Consider the following 21907-nt stretch of genomic DNA (forward strand, 5'->3'; position numbering starts at 1 on the left):
CGATTGCACCTATGATTGAGGTGACATCTGCCATGTACTTTTGTGAGTTTTTCAATGTTTTTTTATTGATGATCACTTTGTTGGTGCAACTACATAAATAAATAAATTAAAACCAAGGAGTGCCAGCCCTAGCAAATTTCTCTCTTAACACTAATTTCGTCCCCAATAACCATAATTTCTGGATAAATAGGGATAACACTTATTTTTGCTTTTTTGCTTAGCCTGGAATGCTACTTGCATAGTTTTAAATTGGATAGCAAAGATACCCCCAAGACTCAATCATTTTGATCCTGATATAGCATTATATACATCAACAACTATGTACCTTAAAATTGTTTATAAAGTTGGAATTTGTCCCCAATCACTCCATTGTACCGGTACTGATGAATAGGTGATGTAAATAATGAATATGGCTGACGCACAAACCGTGCAGGCCAAGAAACGGGAGAAAAAAAAAAAATGAATTAATGACAAGTGTCAAGTGCCATTTACACAAATATTTGGAATCTATGACAAGCGTGATAAAAAAAAAATGTTTGTATGGTTTAACGAATAAACGATGCATTTTGTTCTTAAAACCTTATTTTACACCACATACTACAGTATAAAAGAACGAATTCAGTTTGTAATGGAAATTGAGTGATTATCGGGTGAGGCAATAATTCTGTCGAGTAACTAAATATTTTTTTTTATTAAAATCAACAATGGTCCTTTAAAAACTGCTGCTTTCATTAGGTATGTAAATATATACACCTCTGTCTAATTTATTTAAAAATACTAGTTCATTGCTGTGGGAACTATAACAATGTTAATTCAAATGTAGTTTATACTTCCAAATTTATTGCAGTTAAGATCTAAGGTAAAAAAACATTATATTGTCATTTTATCCATTATTATAAAATAAAAAAAATAAGAACATGGCTGTCATGCCAACATTTTTTTAGCTAGTATCATCAGGAATGATGTAGGATTCCAATGGCATCCTATACATCCAAATATGTTAAGGTATTTCGAGGTTATGGTGAAAAATAGTTCACAAAAAAACCCTGAAAACCTTACTCTTATTTTTGAAGTGTTTGTGTAAATATTAATTTGAGTTATTAATTAATCATTGATCATTATAGATAATTAATAAAGAAAAAAATCATTACACTTACATATACTACATTTCGTTGTTTAGTATAAATAGGCAACTCTTAACGCAGTTTGTACATAAGGATGGCTTTAAAAAAATGCTGTATACGCGACTGTAAATCCTGTTCCACAAGAAAAGAGGACAAGGGTGTCACTTATCACAAATTTCCTAAACAATCATCTCTGAATGATGCCTGGGTGTCTATCACTCGCTGTGTAGTAACGGAAGCGCCTGCTTATGTTTGCTCAAGACACTTTTGTAAAAGTGACTTTCAAGTTTATGAGGAATCTAAATATGTTCTAAAATCAGGTACAAAGTAAATAATGACTTGTAAATGGAGTAATGTGTAACAGATACTTAGTGTAGTATTTAATATAGAGCTTACTTTGGAGCATAGAAGTAGGTAGATTTTTTTATTTGTTCGTTTTGCCACATTATTTAGTTTTTGAATTTGTTACCTATTTATTATTATAGGCCTCTTGAAATGCATCTTTATTATTAGAAAGAAGAGTATGAAGTCATAGCTTATATAACATGCTAAATGAAAATGTTACGCTTTAGTACGGAATGGTTCTTCTAGTATTTTTAAATTAAAATAAGCATGATTAGATAGTTAGAATTTCATAGTTTGATATAATTTACATATATCTATGGAAAAATTGGCAAAGACAAAACAGTTAAGTCCAAAAAACATTTTTAGATTTAACATTTTTTTTGTGTTGTAGTTATTATGGTTTCATTGTACTATTTTTTTGGAAACAGTTTTTTTTATATTTTAATAACAAAACTAAAGAGAAAATGTAATCAAATCTTGAAGTAGTACATATAATTGAATTATTGCAAACAGCAAAAAAAAAATTTTTTTAGCTGATAAGTTATTGTTAAAGGACCTTTCAGTTTAGTATATATTTCAGAGAGAATAAGTTGATAAACTTATCTTTTTTAATACATAAATCACATTTTTGAAGCAGTGTTATAAATGACTAATGTTACAATAGTAACATTTTCAGTACATTATTTAAACTACAAATTTATTGCTTGATGGACTTGTTGCTTAACTATTTCAATATATAAAGCCCTTGAAGTGCTTTATATTTTGACATATATTTGCCTCTAGACTGGGAGTGTTTGTTGTGATGATTCATGATAACATAAAATATGTGAGTTAATAATCTTCCTATTTTGATACATATATAATATTAATGGTTGCTTTGATAGTGTGTGTAATAGAGTTGTGATACAGACGAAAACAAATTTTAGATGCAGTACCGTCTATATTTTCGTGGGGAAAGAGCAAAGTAAAAAAAATGAATGATTCAGAATTAACCACGACAATTATATCTGAGACAGTGCAAGAACAAAAAGAATCCAATATGAACAATACTAAAATCTCCAGCGAACCAGTAGAGAGCCTGGAGGCCATTCGTAAATACATTGAGGCCCAAGAAAGAGAACTGCAAGATTTAGAAAAAGATAAGAAGAAAACACACAGTACGGAACATGAGCCTCCTAGTCTGTCAGTAATAGAGAGCGATGTGGTGGCCAGTACCTCAAGCTTGATGGATATGTTGATTAACGAAACAGATGATAAATTGATAAATAAAAACAATAAAAGTGAAATCAGTAAATCGAATCAAAGTCCCCTTGATAAAGGTATGTAGTTTGTAACCTGTTTTAAAGTGGTTAGGGTTGACGTGACCTGGTAGGTTGTAGTTTTAACGCCTTTTTGCCATAATTAGAAGGAAGTTCTCAGTTTTGATTTATATACCAGTAAAAATGTGATCGGGTGATAAGAAAACACAATACTAGTGTGAATATGTTCGTCTTCAAGTCATAAAAAAATAAGGTTTCTGTGACATATATATAGAATTGCATTAAATAATAATGGAATTTAATTTTAATTCAGGTAACAGCAGTGTAGCCTTGTCAGTAGGGTCTAAGGTGGAAGCAAGGGATTTTGCCTACAACTGGCATCCGGCACTAATCACGGAGGTTGATTTTGAAGAGATGGAAGTTCTTGTACATTATGACCAGGATCTAAAAGGGTACATAACGATTGTGTTCTTTTTATTTAAATATCATATTTGGTGCGATGATTAAAATAAAGAGTCTGTATTTAAAGAAAAATAGTGCATATGTAACTTAGTACAGGTGATAGAAATGAGAAATCTTAACAGCTTTCTAATTAGCAGACAACAGTTTAGCTGTGAACCTGAAATTGCTGACGTCCACGAGTGACGGTGACCACTTACCATCTGGTCGTATATCTAAAATGGTATTAAAAAATATATATTGTGAGAAACAGATAAAAAGCTATAGTTGTGTGTCTTTTTTTGCGATACGAACATTGCACCGTGAAATTTGCTACTGCTAAGCCCAAAAAGGTTTTAATTTTACTAATGAAAAAATTCATAATTTAAATGCAAATGTCACTTTAAAGCAAACCGTCATTCAATATGTCAAAAGAAATGGGTTTCTGAAAATGAGTAAAGATTACATACATTTTCAATTTTCATTTGTAAAATATATTTTTAATGAAGTTCAAACTTGCTTAGATTATTAAAAGCGAAACGTCCTTCGAACATAAAAATAAAATGTATCATCCGTACAAAACGCGGTGGTCGACTCGAAGAGACGCGAGGTAACCATGGAAACGTTATTTTTGCTTTAATATTCACAGATGAGCTAACAACAAGAAGTGATTTGAATTTGGGTGTTTTTCAATAATTACTAAATTGACTTAGGTTCGGTGGCTTAGGCAGTGATTAGTTAATGGTGTGGCTAGGATTGTAGTGAGTATTGAGGCAATAGAAGCTGAAAGGCGATTCCTTCTTTTCTAGATTTTGCTCCGGCACCTGTCGTTTAATATCTAGATATTAGGACCCTAGGGTCGTCCTGCACCTTCGTATCAGTGATATCAGTGGTAGACCATCGACTGTCGTCGGATCTCATTCCCTCAATCACACTGCTCAGTTCACACAGAAAAATTTACTTATCCAACTATTATTATTATATTTTTTCCATTTAACCAGTGTTCTTAAGCCTGACGAATGGATCAGCGTGAACAGTCCCAGATTGAGACCGTTCGGAATGGTGACAAAATCAGCTTCCGGTACAGAGGAGAATACAAAGGTTTTGAAGGAGGAACCGCATGAGGTGAAACTCGAAGAAAAGTCTAAAGTGGTGTACGCTGTGGGAGAGAGGTGCTTGGCTCGTTGGAGAGACAACAGAAGGTTTATGGCTACCATACAAAAAGATTTAGGAAACGGTAGGTTTAGGAATTATGCTTATATAAAATTAAAGGTAATTCAGCGTCAGAGGCACAGCTAACCTGTTGCTTATCTCTGAAGATTTACTGAGGGGTTAACACATTTTTCTCCAGTATATGGCACTCTATTACGCTTTTAGAATATCCAAGAGATTTCAAGATTTGCTTTATTTAACTTAAGTAAAACTTTAGCGCAATTTGCAAATTAATGTTCATTTCCGTATTTCAATTGTAATTTTAAATAGTTACCTTAAATCATTCATGATTCTGTTAACTTTGAAATAAAGTTTATAATTCATAATTTTTTTTTGCTAAATGTTATCACATATTTGGTTAGGTTTGAAAATAAGCGAAGAAGTTGAATGCTTCAATCAGTTTTAATAAGAAATTCCGTCAGTTCCAATTCAGTGATTCTTTCACTGCTTAGGAGACAAGCAACCTTATTCAGTTACGCAGCATTTAATTTTAATATCTATGTAAAACAACAATCCCTAAGACATGGAAAATCTTTGTAGGCGCTTACGAGATTATATTCGACGATGGTTTCCTATGGAAATGTACAACAACAAGGTTGTACAAATGGAAACCGGGCAAACACGATACTCTCACGGTGGACACGAATATGCCTTCGCCTACAACGTCTGCGTCTTCGCCCATCCAAACCGGCGGGCCGATCAATTCGAACGCGCCCTCCACACCGGTTTTCTTCAACAACCATTTGTTTGATCCGAAACGCGACTATTTGAGTTCGAAAAGCGAACGTCGCGAAATGAAAAGGAAACTCAACATTAAGGAGATATTTAACATCGGCCAAAAGCGACAAAAGATACCGAAAGATAAGGACAAAGAAAAAGTGCCGACAGTGAGAAAACCTAGAATCCTTAAAAAGAGACGGAATATGAAGCCGGGGCCGGTTAAGGTGGAGACGACGAAGGCAGTAAATCAAAACGAGATCCCTGGTAAGGTTTTTTAGTGTAGATGCTTTAAAGAACTTAATATGTCCAACAAAAAAAAAATTAATTGAAATTTTGTAATTTATGTGCTAGTGGAGCGATAATATAATATCATGTGCACAATTGGAAAAAGTCCTTTATTAAGGAACAGAAAAATACAATATATCAATATTTTTTCAACAGTAAAATTGAACAAATTAAATTAAATTGTCTTTGTTCCAAGTATTCGCGTGTCGGATACGTGATTTAAAAAGATTTGAAGTTTTATAAATTTAATGCTTACACGTTACGGATGGTTGCTGTAATGGTGTCCGCATTAGTACCATTATTACTGTAGATATTTTTTTCATTTGAAAAAAAAAGACTGGTTTCAGTGGGAATTTATAATGATCTCATTATATCAAAATAAGAAACGTTCAAAATCTTTGTAGACGCAGTCGCATCAATAATCGGTACTCTGAAGAAAGAAGAATCACAAGACCCTGAAGCTACGTCTGAAGGTGTAACAGAAAACGAAACTCGATCTAATGTGGATGCAGCGAAAGTAGAGAGTAACGACTGTGATAATGTTAGTAAGCCAGTAGATACCCGTAAACAGATCTACAGTTTCGATAGCGATGAATATAAACTAGATTTCGACCCAGTAAGTAGTTGTGTAAATTTATTTTTAACGTTGTCTAATAGTAAACCAGTTTCTTGATTCGATTTAAATTCCTAGGTATTAAAGGAGGAAGTTAAACTAGAGAAATTCGAAAAGATTGACGATTCCAAACACGAAGAAGTAATTGATAGAATCAAGGAAGTGATTAACAAACTTGAGGATGGCTTAAATAATGTTGACAAACCGCTGACACCTAAACCTTTTATTTTGAAACCGTCGACACCGAAATCGTCTGTACCCAAACCACCCACTCCAAAGCCAACGACTCCCAAACCAGAAACAACAGCACTTGAACCTCCAACTACAAATAACAGTGAACAGTCTGGAGAACAAATGTTAGCAGCAGAAGAATTAAGAGTAGAAGAGGTAGTAGATGTTGTTGAGAACACCGAAAAATTGCCAGTGGAGAGTGATTCAACAACAAGTATGGCAAATGTAAAGGATAAACCAAAGAAGCTATCGAAGATTAAGAAAGGAAAGAAACTGAGGTTGTTGCAAGAGAAAAAGGTAAAGAAACAAGTGGAGAAAGTGAAGAGCGAGTTAGAAGTGATGAAGAAGCAGATGAAGCAGATGAGGAAGGAGATGTTGCTGAAGACGCAGCAGCTTGCTAGTGGCGCGCAGATGCCGGAGAGCTTCATGCTTCCCGGCGAGTGGTGCTGCAAGTGGGTGGATGGGCAGCCCCTGGGCACCGTCAGCGAGATACCGTGCGAGGTCAAACTCGACGGGGACGGCAAACCGGGTTTGCCTCGGAGAAGTGTGCAGGTATTCATTCATCATCATTCTCCTGCCCCTTTCCCAGTTACCTGGGTTCGGCGCAACTTATTTTCTTCTTCCATACTCCTCTATCCTATACCATTTTTTCGCTCATTCCCCTCTTACACATATCATCTTTCAAGCAATCCATCCATTTCTTCTTAGGTCTACCTCTTCCTCTATATCCTTCCACATTCATAGTTAACACTCTCTTACCAACTTCATTTTCATTTCATCTCATCACATGTCCATACTATCCCAAACGCGCACTTCTCAACTTCTCATTATAATGAAGTAAAAAAAAACTTACAAATCGTTTTACGTAAACGTGTATAAGGTTTTTGTTTTTGAGTCACGACTTCTGGACTTTAGATTCAAAGAACTCAATTGCTCACATACATCATTGTTGCATCAGAACCGTTACAATCCAAACAGTTGGTATAATGTATAATATATCCGACTTAATGCCTCTAATTTTGCTAAATAGCCGGAAACTTGGCTGCGTAATTCATCATAACCTTTTTGATTTGTAGGTTGAAGACAAAAGACTGCCGCCCGGTTGGACGAAGCACATGGTGCGCCGGAGCCTAGGACATTCAGCCGGCAAGTGGGATGTTGTTTTGGTCAGGTAATAATAAAAATCATAAACAATAGAATTTTTTTTTTATTCGAACAGACCGCCATGCCTTTTTAATTAGACCAAGCAAAAATACAACAGCTTACAAATAAATACAGATGTACAAATACATCTGTTTATTCCATGAAATAGACATATCTTCGAAAAGACCCATAGAATGCCTCGTCGTTATGATAATAAAACTTAGTAATTAAAAATTATTTCATATCGTGAAGGGGGAGATATTGACGCGGTGAGCATGACGACCATTAACCGCCATTTTGTTTGCCAGATTGTCATTTTTTTAGTTAGACTAGTGGTCGCCCGGTACTCGAAATTCGACTATAATTATTATTAATTTAAATTATAAGTTTGAAACTTATTATGGTTCTATTGTCAAAAAATACTTCTATAATCACAGATTTCGCTAAGGCTACACTATAGACAAATAATATTATAGAAATCAATATTAATCTAGTCTCAACTTGACCACAGACTTAACAATAAAAAAACAACAATAAACAAAATGGTATATATGCGTGTGTGTGTTAAATACATGTTAGTGTGTGTAATGTTTTCTTTATTGACTTAATGTACCTTTTATGCATTATTTTAAAAAAATATTAACATTGTGCACTCCTTCTCTATATACTCTATAAGTGTGGAAAATTTCATACTCCTCCGTCGCGCAATTTTCGTAAAAAGGGGTACAAAGTTTTTGCTTCAGGTATTAATATACAGATTAGATACCTAATGCATTGCCGGCAATTCCAGCCCTAACAATCGCCGCTTCCACACGAAGACGGACATGCGAAATTTCTTGGAAAACAACGCAGATGTCTCACTGAAGGCTCACGAGAATGCTCTCATGGATTTTGGGTTGCACCTGAAGCTGTCCAGTCGCCTCGGCTGGATCACGCACACTCCGGAGGGCGTGGCCGAAGGGCCGACCCTACCATCTGGGCTGTTGAGTATCACGTCTCCGATCGTCAAGAAAAATAAGAAGTTTAGTCCGAACAAGGACGGGAAGAAGGAGAAGAAAAAGAAGAGGTTCACATTAAAATTGAAAATTCCTCGCTTTAAACTGAGCCAAAATGTAAGTAAATCCGAAAACGGTACAAAGTTATAGTCATGGTACGATAATGATTGATGATTTAAGTAAGATTACAATTGTTTTTTTCTTGGTTCCTGGTACCTGGAGCCAATTTCATTCAGCTCATGCTTACCATAAAAATGTATTGTCATCAAATTTGGGAATAAGAGGAAACGGTATGGTAATTTAGTTTGTAAGATTTGACCGAAAAAAACGTTAATAAAAACATAAAACCTTCATCTTAATAGGATTTCCATACTACAAGAATATCTAGTCTATCTCATGTCTCAAGGTAGGTGGAAAAAAAGTGTCTTGTTCTAATTAGGAATTTTTTTTTTCTACTTTTTCGCTAGTAGCCTAGGGGACTATTCCAACTACGCCCAGATGGGACAATTCTAGAACATTCTAATTTTAATCCAAAAATTAGTTTGTAAAGGTTGGCAGTACTTAGTGGTAGAACGAATTTAAAGAGAACTCCTTAAGTTTATGTTAACCTGGTACTTTGAAAGATTTTTAGAGGTGCTGCTTAATTCTGTTCAGATAACGGACAGCTCACCTGTTCATAAGTTAGCGAACTTTGCTTCAGAGACGTATGCGCTTCTGATGGGGAGCGGTACAACTTCAAAGTCAACATCGATGCCTTGAGACATGAGGTCGAAGTTTCTAGTTTGTGACGGAAACAGAACTATGGTGGTGCTTGTTGTTGTACAAGAGTTGACACTGTCAACGTGATGTCGATACATAAATTCTGTTTACAATACCGTTTGCATCGTTGAGTACATTGTTTTCTTAGCTTCACTTCTGTGGCGTCTGAGAATGTAGCTCTCTCTTTCTCTTTCCCTCTTAATTATACCTTCTCATGTGAATTGTTCTTAAACGTCTTTAAAAATGTACATTCAATTCTCGTCTATTATCATTCCCCAAGAAGTTTCGCTTCGAACTTGTTTTCAAGAAAAAACTAACCCTGTCGCGTATTTCAGGAAGACATGAAACCCGATGAAGACGTAACTAGCTGTGAGCCTTCGAGCTACGCATCTGGTGCCGATGCCCCACTCAACGATCCAGCTCTGGAACCTTTGGAAGATGGTTATGGTATTGATAGATTTTATTTCACCACTAATAACGATGAGGTTACTTTTTCAACCGAAAAACCGCTGTATGGATTTGGACGAAACATCAAAATGTTGTGGATTATACATCAGAGTGGTGTAAATAATTTTTCTTTTTTCTTAGATGGGTAGACCAGCTCACAGCCCACCTGGTGTTAAGTGGTTACTGGAGTCCATAGACTACTACAACGTAAATGCGCCACCCACCTTGAGATATAAGTTCTAAGGTCTCAGTATAGTTACAACGGCTGCCCTACCCTTCAAACCGAAACGCATTACTGCTTCACGGCAGAAATAAGCAGGGTGGTGGTACCTTCCCGTGCGGACTCACAAGAGGTCCTACCACCAGTACTATCAACTTGCGACAGGTGGCGTGCGGGTAGTTTCTAGAAATTTGATGTTTTTGGATACAAGTACCGATAGGCGATCCGAATGTCACTAATGCCTAGTACCATAAAAGACAAAGCGCTACCCTTTGGCCTGAGGTAGCTAGGTGACGCTGACATGGTTTCTCTAGACCATCAACTTAGGTAGGAAAAATTTTTTTGGCCTAAACTTTACCCTAAAACATTGAATTGAGTTGAGCTTAGAGTAATTCAACTCACTGCTTACCACCAGGTTGGCCTTAAGTTAGTTCGGCCAAGTACGCAATAAAAAATGAAGATTCCGAGAAAATATATAAGAAATATCTATTAAATAATAAATGCTTGAAAATATTAGCAACAGTATCAGAAAATATATAGATTGAATAAATGGTGTATTCATATCGACGCTTGAAAGGCAGACGTGACTAAGCGACAATAACTACTTTATACATAAATGATAGGCAATAACCATATTCGATGCGCAAAATAAATATATTTCTAGGTCTATTAAAATCATTTCAATCCTACAGTTACTAGCTAGATTCTACTTCGTTAAAATATTATTATTTTTTCAGGTATTTCAACTTTAATTTAGTCTGCTGTAAAGTTCACGCATTGTCGCTTAGTCACGTTTGCCTTTCAAGCGTCGATATGTAATTCATGTCATTAATTTAAAAAAAAGTATTTAGTTGTTTTTAATGAGAGCTTAAATTGTGTAAACCTATGAAATACCTTAATGAATGTATGGGCTACGTCACTTGTAAACCAGTTTAAGTGACACTTACTTTCGTATAAGCTAAAGGTAACATTCTGGAAAGTCATTCTGTGTATGTTAATAGTTTTGTAAGAATCTGATCTTCTTAATCCTTGAGGATAGTTTGAGATTCCCCTGTAATTAATGAAAACACTAGCTAGCTACCACCGCGTGGTCAGGAAAGTATTATAATAGTTTCCCGCGAGCATGAGATTTTTTTTTCGACATAAAAGGAGCCTATATCTCTACGCTACTGACCTAATACTATTACTTTTGTGGCAGATCTTGAGGGAAAATACTTGCTAATAAATAAATAAATAAATAAAACATTTTTATTTCAGAAAAAAAACCATAAAATAATAATAATACAATAGTCAGCACACAAAGAGTTCAACAATACAAATAGAAAATGAACAATATACTAATTCAATTAATTAAATATACAAAGGAAATGAATTAGAAACACATAATTATATAACCACTCTATGTCAATATTAGCTATCATTATGTCAATCAGTCAATTAATTTGGAGAAAAAAATAAAATAAAAAAAAAATCATACACATTTCATAATGAAGAGTAAAATAATAATAAGGATATGTCAGTCTTGTCCGGTAATGATACACTAATGATTAATACGAGATTTTCTTCCGTACGACCGTGTATTTAGTACATTTACAATATTAAAATTAAGTAAAAATTTGAAAGCTACAGCCGATACGTTTCACATATTTTTGACAAGTCTCTTATTTTAAAGACCGTGTTGCCAGACTAATATCTCAAAAGCTACATTCCGTGACAACTTTTTTTAATAATCAAATCAATCCATTGCTTCCTTTCAACGTGAAAGAAGGACAAACACACATTCACATTTATAATATCATAAGTCATCATCATATAATATCATCAGTATGGCTTATAGTTTATACAATCTTATAAATCGATTGTATGATTCTCTCCATTTATGTGGTATTTGTACCATGATAAAAGTCTTATCGTAAATACGCGTGATCCCACAAGAGATATTAAATAGAAATTGATTGTTGTTTCAGTATACGTGGGTTCATTAAAAGTTCAGATATCAGACAATCTGTTGAAGTGTCCGGCCGAAGGATGCTACAAGAATTTCCGAAACAGTGCCCTTCTACAGATGCATATTAAACACTATCACAGGGAGTTGAAGAAAATGTTAGGAGCGACCCCTAAAGTTCTTGATCTGGCCTATGCAAGAACTAAACCGGTCAGAGGTCAAGTTAAGAAGAAACCTAAAAGGCCAAGGGTGCTGAAACCGAAACGACTAGAGCCGAAAGCGGAGGCGTTTGAAATGAAACCGGACGCGTTGGAGTCTGCGCCCGTCACGCCGGACAGTACGGAGAGCTTCCTAAAGCTGCAAGACTCGCCGAAGCTCCGCGACGCGCTCGTCAGCAAACCGGTGAAGCGGCCTCGCGTGCTGCTGCCGGTCCGGCGTCCCGAAGACCAGGCATCCAACGAGGAAGTGCTGCAGGACAGCGAGTCCGACCTGGTCGGCGCTCAGACGCCCATCTTGGACTTCGAAACGGCCATATCGACACACACGGTCACCAAGCCTTTACTCGAGAAACTAAAGAGGGCTCACAACAGGAAGTTCGCGTCGGTTTCGCAGAAGCAAAGCGAAGACGAGGACTGGTTCATGGGCACGTCGGATGTGGACACTCGGTCTAGCTTCCCGGGCTCCGGGACTCCAGATTCCAAAAGCACGGACGTGAAACAGCATCAGCCCGTCTCGTCGGAATCCAACAACGAGGAAAAAGATAACAACATGTACATGTATAATGAAAGTAAGTTTTGAATAAATACAGTGCCCGGCGGTAAATGTTACACTTCGAACTTTGGAAAGAGACAGTCGGCTAATTTCGGCTTTGTAGAGTGTTGTCTCTGTCGCGCACTACGTATGTGACGTTTGTCAGGCGTCGTTCAAGTTCGTCAGTGTGTAGTCCCAATAGACACGGGATTGTTAAAGTTTTATGTGCAATATTTATCGCCCGGTACTGTACCTCATCTCCTATCTTCGAAATTCTCTCCCTGCCCCTTGTAACTACACGCCCCTAGGCACGTGCCTAGTTTGCCTTACGGATAATCCGCCTCTGCTGATGATATTAACAATAAATTTTCTTGAAGCCTTTTTATTTCTGTTCTTTTTTGTCGATTTTTTTTTATTAGGCGGGGAAAGAATTAAAATAGTACACATGAAGCGCGAAGAGATCATCAACTGCCACTGCGGGTTCCGCGAGGAGGACGGTCTGATGGTGCAGTGCGAGCTCTGTCTGTGCTGGCAACACGCGCTCTGCCACAACATACAGAGCGAGTCGCAGGTTTGTAACCGAACCAACCATCCGAACTTGTACGCTACAACTCGACCAAGTTAAGTTTGCACTTCGCTGGAATGCGGCGCTCCGCCCGCTTCCCCGCTCACCTTTTCGCGATCGCCCTGTCGCGTCAGTACAGTTAGCAGCTTTGTTGCCGACACGCGTCATACGAGTTTTCGTCTCCCTATCCGTTGAATTTTAATTTTTTTAACTGTTTTTGTTGAAGTTTTGTTGTATTTACTGGACTGTTTTTGTTAAGATTTTGGTGAAATGTTGTTAGTGAACGGTTAACGTTCATTTTTCTTAACTTCGAGAGGATTGTTGTGGACAACAAAAATGAAAGGAAAGGTGATACACATTGAAGAGGGAAACATAATCCTGAAAATATTGTGGTTTTTCGAAGAAGAAAAAGCTGATAATAGGGAGATCTCAATTATCCAGGCCAAATAATAAAAGATAAATTATTACTGACCATTATAGGGATCCAAATTTAAAAATTTCACGAACGCTCGGGTAGTCTTAATACAAAAACCCGGTATCGCTATATTCGAATGTTCGTATGCAAAATATATTGTTATAAACAAGAAATGCAAAGTAAATTCTAACAAACATTTGTTTACATTTTTAAAGTCATAGCGAATCCTTTTTTCAGACCGTACCTAAGCGGCAATGTGACGTAATCGACGCGAGGTCGCAAACTTAGCTTGGTCGAGTTGTACGTTGTTATTGAGCAGATGGGTGGTGGAATCCACGCAGCGTATAGATATTAGCCAATTTCAATTGTATTGCATAACGACTGACTGAGACCTTAGAACTCATATCTCAAGGTGGGTGGCGGCATTTACTTTGTAGATGTCTATGGGCTCTAGTAACCACTTAACACCAGGTGGTCCGTGCGGTCGTCCACCCATCAAAGCAATGAGTAAATAGATGGGGTGGTGTCATTCTCAGTCGATACTATAGAGGCTGTTTTTTTTTTCTTCTTTTTGTTGCCTTGTAGGGCGACGAGCATATGGACCACCTGCTAGCGACTGTGTTGATTGATGAGAGAGATTGTGTTTTACAGGTGCCCGAGAAGTACACGTGCAGCATATGCCTGAACCCGCGGCGCGGGCGGCGCTCTCGCCGGTTCGCGCACGAGCAGGAGCTGGAGTTCCAGGGGCGCGCGGCGGGCGGGCGGCCGCTGGGGGCGCTGCGCCGCGCGCACGAGCTGTCCGGGAACCTGCTGCGGCTGCGGGACTCGCTGCACGCGCTCGCCCTGCACTACCACGTCGCGCTGTAACTATACCCATCGATAATCGCCTTTACGCACATGTGACGTCATCCGGACCCGGAACGAACTCCCCCCCAGCGATGTTTCTCGAGCGCTATGACATGTCATTCTTTAAACGAGATTTAAGGAGTCCTCAGCACTAGATAGCTGTATGGTTGTACACGTGACATTGTCAATGTCCATGAGTTGTGTAGACTGTAGTAGAATTATTTTGTCCGTGCAGTGTAGGTCATAAATAATCGGAGCAGTGAAGTGAATATTTCGCTCTCTCTTCCACTCACGCTTTATGGACGGGCATAGTGATGTGCTTTATTGTTTTCGAAAAGGCTTATTGATAGTGTATTTAGTTTTGTCATTTTGTGGGTTAATGATAAAAATGAAAGCAAAAATCACTAATCAAACACACCACATATCGCCGCAGCAAGTTAACGAGAACGGTAGAAATTAACACTTTGTAACTTTTCGGGATCTATTTTCATTTCAGTGAAATTTTTTAACACATTGTTGATAACAACATGTGCAAATATTTGAATAAATTCTACCGTTTTGGTACAAAACAAAGGAGTGGCCATTGTGTCACTAAATAAATTCAGAGAGCGAATGCATAAAAAGACATTTATTTTCGACATAATATGTACTATAATTTGCAGGTAAGTACAACAAATGACTCATAACATAACAATGTCTCAACACCCTTCGTATACCGCCCCGCCGCCGTGTACCTGCCTTCGATGACTCATTTGTTTTAATCGATAATGACGTTGCGCCCGCGCATCATGCTCACTGCCCTAGCCGGGCTATGTTTTATGACCCAAACTGCGACAAAATAATTCTACTATAGGTGTCGTATGCTTGCATGTCTACAAAGAGACTAGACTGGCTCGTTAAACGGTAGAATGGTAGAATCTTATTTCCAAATATTACCGTTAAGTCTGCAGAAATCACTATGCTAATCTAATACCAATTAGATATATCCGATCACCAGATTGTCATGAGGCAAGTCGATAACCTAATCATTTTAATTGTAATAATTTACAGTAAAAAGAATCATCCGAAATTATACCTCTGGGCCAAGGACTGGGATCAGGCTGAGGTAGCGCAGACCCAAGGGAAGTTTAATTCTGATTATTCTGACCTAAACATAATGATAAGCGCTTTGGGCAAAGAAAACCTGCCCATCAAACCCGAAGACGTTAGGGATCTGCAAATGGACGTGCGGTTGACGCCCGGTGAAGAGGACGGCGACAGGTATTGAACAAAAAAATTAAATATTAGTTATGACGATCAAAAACGTTAAGGTGCTAGGTCGCAGACCCCTTCTTAACATGCCTAATATGTGAAAATATAACCTTGTCCCTAAACCGTAAAGGGCATTTGAATGTTTTATAGTGTTCGGCTTTGAAGCATCACATTCTAAACGTACATAGGGTGTGCGCTTGGTGGTGTGGATGGATTTATACGAGACCAAATTATCGTTGAAATAGATATCGTAAATAATAATAATAAAAATAAAATACAATAAATTAAAATACAATGAAATAAAAAATAAAAATCACTTAATTCAGACTATTATAAGTCCATATATATGTTGTTAGTAGAGTAATACTTATAACTATGTTAGTAAAATTAAAATTAAAATTAGCAAAATTATTAAAACATTTTATTCACAAATCTGCCTTATTATTATAAAATATAATTTAATATATATATTAAGGTATTATTATAAAATATAATTTAATAATAATAATACCTTATTTATTTATTTCTGTCTTAAAGGCTTATATTATATTTCTGTCTTATAGTACAAATACGAATAGAAATTAACCTTATAATTTATTTTGTAAACTGTTTGAAAGAGCTGAAGTCTGTACTAAGTTCAAAGACATGTATTACTGATCTCCAGGCTCCCTCTTCTTAAGAGAGATTAAGTTAGGTTAAGTCATAAACAGATGATGCGTACAAGTATTACAAGTGTTGCGAAAACATTAGATGTTATCATTTAAGTAGGCCAGTATGCGTGTAGAGAGAAAAGTATGTTTTTATTCCCCTACCTATTCACTGATAGTCTAAGGGGTTATCCCAGCTACTCCCGGACGAGTAGGTGAGCTCATAAAAGTATCCATCCCAGTTTTCATTAAAGTATTTAACGTTCCACACAATTTTTATAAATCATTTACATTGTCTGATCTAGTAAATAGGCAATAAATAGTATGACTAGCCATTCTAATTTTTTTTATTTAAACGTGAGCAGTTGTTAGCTAAGTCTCTCAGGCTGGACCCTGTGAACTCGCCTACACTAAAGGTGAAGCCAGAAAAGGCAAAAAAAACCAAGTTTTTTGGAAAATAATTTTGGTATGACTTCTGCTAACCTCTTATTAAATGGAAAACTTTACTTGTTGTTATTGAAGGTTTCTTCAGCGCGACAGTCAGGCGGCGCCGACCGCTATGCTCGGCGGGATGCTTTCAAGTCCCGGTGGAACTTCCCTGGACTTGCCTATAAGCACTTCAGAGTTGGAAAAGTTGGCGAAATCCGTTGAAGGTATTGATTATACTGACCAATAATTTCGACAGCAAAGTTTTTTATATGAGCTTAAGTGACAAAGGAATATTTATGTAAGCTGAATACGTTTAAAAGAGCCGTCGCCGCCTCCACATCGGCAACGGGGGTGAAGGTAAGGGGGGAGGTCCCCGACCAATGGGCGCTTCTGCATGATATAATAGTTTTCCGATTTATATCTAATTTAAATTTAAATCTAAACATATTGTTGAAAAAAATATTATTTAGTCATTGACAATTCACGATTAAGTTGCAACCGCACGCGACTAGCTTATGTTCACACACGCGTGAATTATTCTGATAGTTTTTTTTTATAAATACAACACTAAACGTTTTATAAAAGTCACTGTTTCAAGTTTAATTTTATTGTGTCTATGGGCTCCAGTAATCTTTAATAAGCTCTCCAAATCACATCTTTTTCAGTTGTCCTCGTCTATCTTGTTCCCTTTATGATCTCCTTTCTCCTGATATTCCTCGCCTCATTGATCTCAAATCTCTTCTTTCCCTTGTCAACTCCCCTTTCGTTTATATTCTTAGTTCATTCATTAACCATAATAATATTAAGCTGTAGTTTGACTGTCTTTTAACCAACTAACCCTTGTATATTTATATTGTGTGCGTCTTATTTGTTTTAGGTATATCAACAGCGATCCTGTCATCAAACATTTTTAGCTACTCACTTAGTACTTAGTTACAATCTGTGACCTTGTTCGTTCACAAAGCCCGCTATAGAAAGCAGAGTATTATATACACTTGACATTAGCGAAATCTAAAAGGAAACGCCATTAACCCAAGAGATAGATAATCTTTAATAACAGTGTACTTAGTGCGAGTTTTTTAACGTTCTCGATAGCGTAAAAGTTAGCCCAATTTTGTATGCAGTTGGAACAGCGCCCCTAGCGGCAAACGTAGGCAAACGATCCCGGTCGGAACGGATAACGGCGGTTTGGTGTAGTGGTAAGTGACATGGTCACTACACAAGGGGGTCGCGGGTTCGAATCCCGCCAAGGGAAGATATTTGTATGATAAATATAAATGTCTTTTCCAGGGTTATGGATGTATATTAAATATATGTTTGTGTATAATAAAAATCTTACATTTATATTCGTTATCTGGTACCTGTAACACAAGTTCTTTACGAACTTATCACGGGACCAGCTAACGTGGCGTGACTGTTAAAAAAAAAAAGAAAAAAGAAAAAATGTATATATATATATTCCATACAAATATGAGCTAACTTTTACGCTATCGAGAACGTTAAAAAACTCGCATTAAGCACACTGATGAGCTGCGATCTCGCTTACCCTATATATCTATGTTGTTGAAGAACAAGAGTTGGTGAGGGCGCCACAACCCGAGGCGGCCATAGACAATAACGTGTGCCGGGAACGACTTCTGCGGCACATTACGTGCTGCCAGGCTCTGCTCGACGCCAGACTAGACTCCATCGAAGCACAGGTCGCAGGCAAGTATTAACAATTCACAATTTGTACTAATTTATTACTGGTGGTAGGAAGTTTTGTGAGTCCGCACGGGCATGTACCTACCGCCGCCCTGCCTATTTCTGCCGTGAATCAATAACGCGTTTCAGTTTGAAGGGTGGGGCAGCCGTTGTAACTATACTGAGACCTTAGAACTTATATCTCAGATGGGTGGCGCATTTACGTTGTAGATGTCTATGGGCTCCGCTAACCACTTAGCACCAGGTGCGCTGTGAGCTCGTCCACCCATCTAAGCGATAAAGAAAAAAGAAAGGTTGTATAGAAGGCAAGCGCGCTGTGGGCAGAACACCAGTCAGATGGTCGAATCTGGTTAAGGAAGCGGTTGGTGGTAGTCTATACCATGCGGTCCATGCCACCAAACACTATGGAGGAAAGTCACATGTGCTCACGACCCTCAGCAGCGAGGGAATGATTGAGAAGAGATTAAGTGATTCATTGCTTTATTTATATTTTACCTTTACTGGTTGTTTTTGCAACTATTTGTCTGTTTGGTGTCTGACTAGTACACATTTCTACTTGATATCCTACCGACGTTACTATAGGAAGAATACGGTGTTCACTATCTTATTGTAATAATTTTTTTCTTTAACTACTTCTTTTATAGAATTAGAATCACAAGACCCATCGTTTGAAGATGATGAGACACCTGATTACTTTCCGCGGACAAAACAGACTGTTCAGATGCTGTTACGAGACCTTGACACCATGGAAGAATTGGCTCTCGTCACTTAGTTACGTAAAATAGCTGTTATAAGTTTTAAGTGTTATGTGAAATGCAGTAAAATTGGTTTATTATTTAAGATGATTGAAAATAAATTTCTGAATAAAAAGTAAAAGCTTTTGTTTTTTCATTCTTTTATTAATCTTAAAAAATTACAAAAATATAATTAACCTTCATAAAATTTGGGAAGTTGGTCTCCAAGAATAACAGAGCGTTCCACACCAGCTTCAGTAATTACTCCGAGTCTGACAACACCACCAGAAGAGCCGTCACGAAGGATAGCCAATGTCAGTGTGTCCGTAACAAATTTTTTGGCTTCTTCCTTGGTCATATTGGGCTTGAAATTGGCGTCAACGTAGCCATAGACGTAAGAGGATCCGGAGCCTCCAATTGACACCGCTTGGCGCTGCACCATACCACCAATAGGTATAGAGTAAATTTGAGCTGAAAATATTTCAAATATTTGAGATGGGTTTTTTTCGTCCTCAATGACCAGTTATATTGAGGAGTTACTCCATTCTGTATAAGTTACATCATCTATTCACCATTATAAAAGGCTATCTATAGTATGGTCCAGGGAAAAAGATTATAGTGTGAAAGCTCAATGTAGGTTCGGCAGGACACAGTTATTTGTAACATTTTGAATTCTGTGCGAAAATAATTATTTCTGTGAAGAGAAATTGTGCTTCATTTCTATGAGAAATTTCAATGTAATATTAGTTGCAAGGTTAAAATAAAGATTCTAAAAAAGGATTACCTCCTTTCTTTTTGTCCCATCCAGCAACTAAAATACCAGCCATCAATGAGTCACGATAGTTGTAGCAGAGCTCACGGAATATCGCTGCGGCAGTTTCCACTAGTGGTGGATCTCCTAATTCCATCTTGTGGAAGTCTGTAATAACCACATTTTATTACTATTTACAAAGTTGCTTGATGTTGAACAAGTCCATGTCATGTAAATTGGTTTCCTGAGCACATAGACATAATAATCACTGGAGAATTCTTCAAATCACCTATTACAATACATTTGGAAACAGATCAGAGATGCAGTACTAGGTGGAAACCAAATAGCCAAAATAAAAATGTTACTTTCTATTGCTTACAATGTGGATGCGTTTACCAGTAGCTCTTAAAACTGATTTGAGATATGAAATCAGTTTTAATGGATAACTGCTTTATTTTTACATAGCACACTGTCACACATCATTTTGCAAGTCATTTGTTGTTTTTATTAAGAAACCTTCACCATGCCTTGTGTCCAAGGACAATACTGTTACCCTACTTGATTATTCCATTACATACACACATATTACATCTATACAGAGAAGGAAACTCCCTTCAAGTTTGACTAGATTCTAGATAATGGTCTTCTTCTTTTTCTCCACCTTATCCCACTAGGAGGTCGGCATCTGTCATCTCAACACTCACTCTTCGGTCTCTTATATCGCCATTCACACACTCCATTCATGTCTTCTTCAGTCGACCTCTTCCCCCTCGACCTTGCACTACCATTTCCATGCATCTCCTAGTCACATGCATCTTCTCTCTACACAACGCGTGTCCATACCACACTAAATGGTATTTTAATCTAAAACTTTAACCACGATTATCTTCATAACCATGCGGGTTGGTGATGATGCAGGGGGTAAGCCCTTACCCCCTCCCTACCCTAAACCCAACAATCGATGGACCATAAAGGAAAATTTAACCAAATTGTATATGTGATGTGTGTGACGGGTAAAGTGGATGGAAGACGATCCAGAGGTCGGAGCCGAAAAAGATGGAGTGACCAAGTCTCCGAGCATCTGGACATGAGACTGAGGCACGCACTTCACTGTGCCACTGACCGACATAAGTGGCTAAAAATTACAAAAAAAGGTCACAGGCGGGCGCATCACGATGCTCAGCAATGAGTGGTTGACTGAAGGAGGATACTCACTCAAATGATATGTTACAATATCAGCTATGGCTTGAGTGTCGGCAGCGGATCCTGAGCGGCAGCAGTATATCTGGTCAGTGATTTTCGTCAGCTTGTCGGTGACTCGATTGGCGATGTAAGCGCCTGTTGTGGTACGGGAATCAGCTCCAATGACGACTCCACCATCAAACTCGCATGCCATGATTGAAGTTCCCGTACTATGAGGGGCGCTCATCCACTCCGGTAGGCAAGGATCAGAGTAGGTATTGATCACTGATGTTGCCATTTTACGGGTAGTAGGTAATAAACTGGAAAAAATATAAGTTACTTGTGATTAGAAAGATGCATCTCATTATAGTGAAAATTGTTTGTATTTTGTAGCATCATCTGTAGGTTATGCGAATAATATCTAAAGGCTTAGTTTAGTGCTTTAATGAATTAAATATCTAAGTTACAAAAGTAATCAATAAAATAGAGATTATGTAAAAATTGGTACCTTAATTTTTTGTTTCTTAAACTTTATAATTGTATTTTTTGAAAGTCATTCACTGTTGACTTTTGAATCCGGCGAGAAATGTCATGAATGTCATAATCATAAAGTAGGAGTTTTGTTTTTCCAGCTGAAAAGGCATAGATATCATACCATACAGCCATACAGAATTATTAGCCGAGTCTTGTGCGAATAACACGATATTTCTTTGTTCTACGGTTTTTTGTAAATATTTCATGCTAAAAGTGGATTGTGCCTACTGTGCTATATATCAAAAGAAAGCTTGTTTATTGGACTACATATTGGTGAAATCAGTTTTCCAAAATACATAAAAACCTGTGAGTAGCAATTGAAAAACTATATTATTATTGAATATTAACGGCCGGCGACCCTGA

General features: G+C 37.3%; 2 protein-coding genes across 11 annotated transcripts; one reads left to right on the forward strand and one right to left on the reverse strand.

Annotated features, from left to right (window-relative positions):
• Window positions 1–487: 487 nt before the first annotated feature.
• Window positions 488–19219, forward strand: LOC101742672 (PHD finger protein 20). 10 transcript variants are annotated; one of them, XM_062672721.1, is made up of 18 exons: window positions 488–735; window positions 1181–1444; window positions 2396–2788; window positions 3042–3180; window positions 4168–4403; window positions 4919–5362; window positions 5788–5999; window positions 6075–6779; window positions 7304–7398; window positions 8161–8482; window positions 9460–9571; window positions 11759–12523; window positions 12906–13057; window positions 14118–14329; window positions 15363–15572; window positions 16733–16863; window positions 18209–18346; window positions 18988–19219. In XM_062672721.1, exons 2-18 carry the CDS (start codon window positions 1219–1221, stop codon window positions 19113–19115), a joined length of 4620 nt encoding a protein of 1539 aa, XP_062528705.1. In that variant the 5' UTR covers window positions 488–735; window positions 1181–1218; the 3' UTR covers window positions 19116–19219. The 10 variants fall into 10 exon arrangements, with proteins under 10 accessions (XP_062528705.1, XP_062528706.1, XP_062528708.1 ...); XM_062672722.1 differs by having other exon boundaries at window positions 1218–1444; XM_062672724.1 differs by lacking the exon at window positions 1181–1444 and adding an exon at window positions 2104–2295 and having other exon boundaries at window positions 489–735.
• A 2-nt stretch (window positions 19220–19221) lies between these two features.
• LOC101745852 (proteasome subunit beta type-6) lies at window positions 19222–21643 on the reverse strand. The gene is made up of 4 exons (XM_004922966.5): window positions 21519–21643; window positions 21044–21330; window positions 19862–19996; window positions 19222–19548 (listed from the first exon to the last, which is right to left on the reverse strand). Exons 2-4 carry the CDS (start codon window positions 21306–21308, stop codon window positions 19271–19273), a joined length of 678 nt encoding a protein of 225 aa, XP_004923023.1. The 5' UTR covers window positions 21309–21330; window positions 21519–21643; the 3' UTR covers window positions 19222–19270.
• Window positions 21644–21907: the final 264 nt, after the last annotated feature.

This window comes from Bombyx mori, chromosome 15 (genome assembly GCF_030269925.1).
Source record: "Bombyx mori chromosome 15, ASM3026992v2".
In the NCBI taxonomy this organism is placed as follows: domain Eukaryota; kingdom Metazoa; phylum Arthropoda; class Insecta; order Lepidoptera; family Bombycidae; genus Bombyx; species Bombyx mori.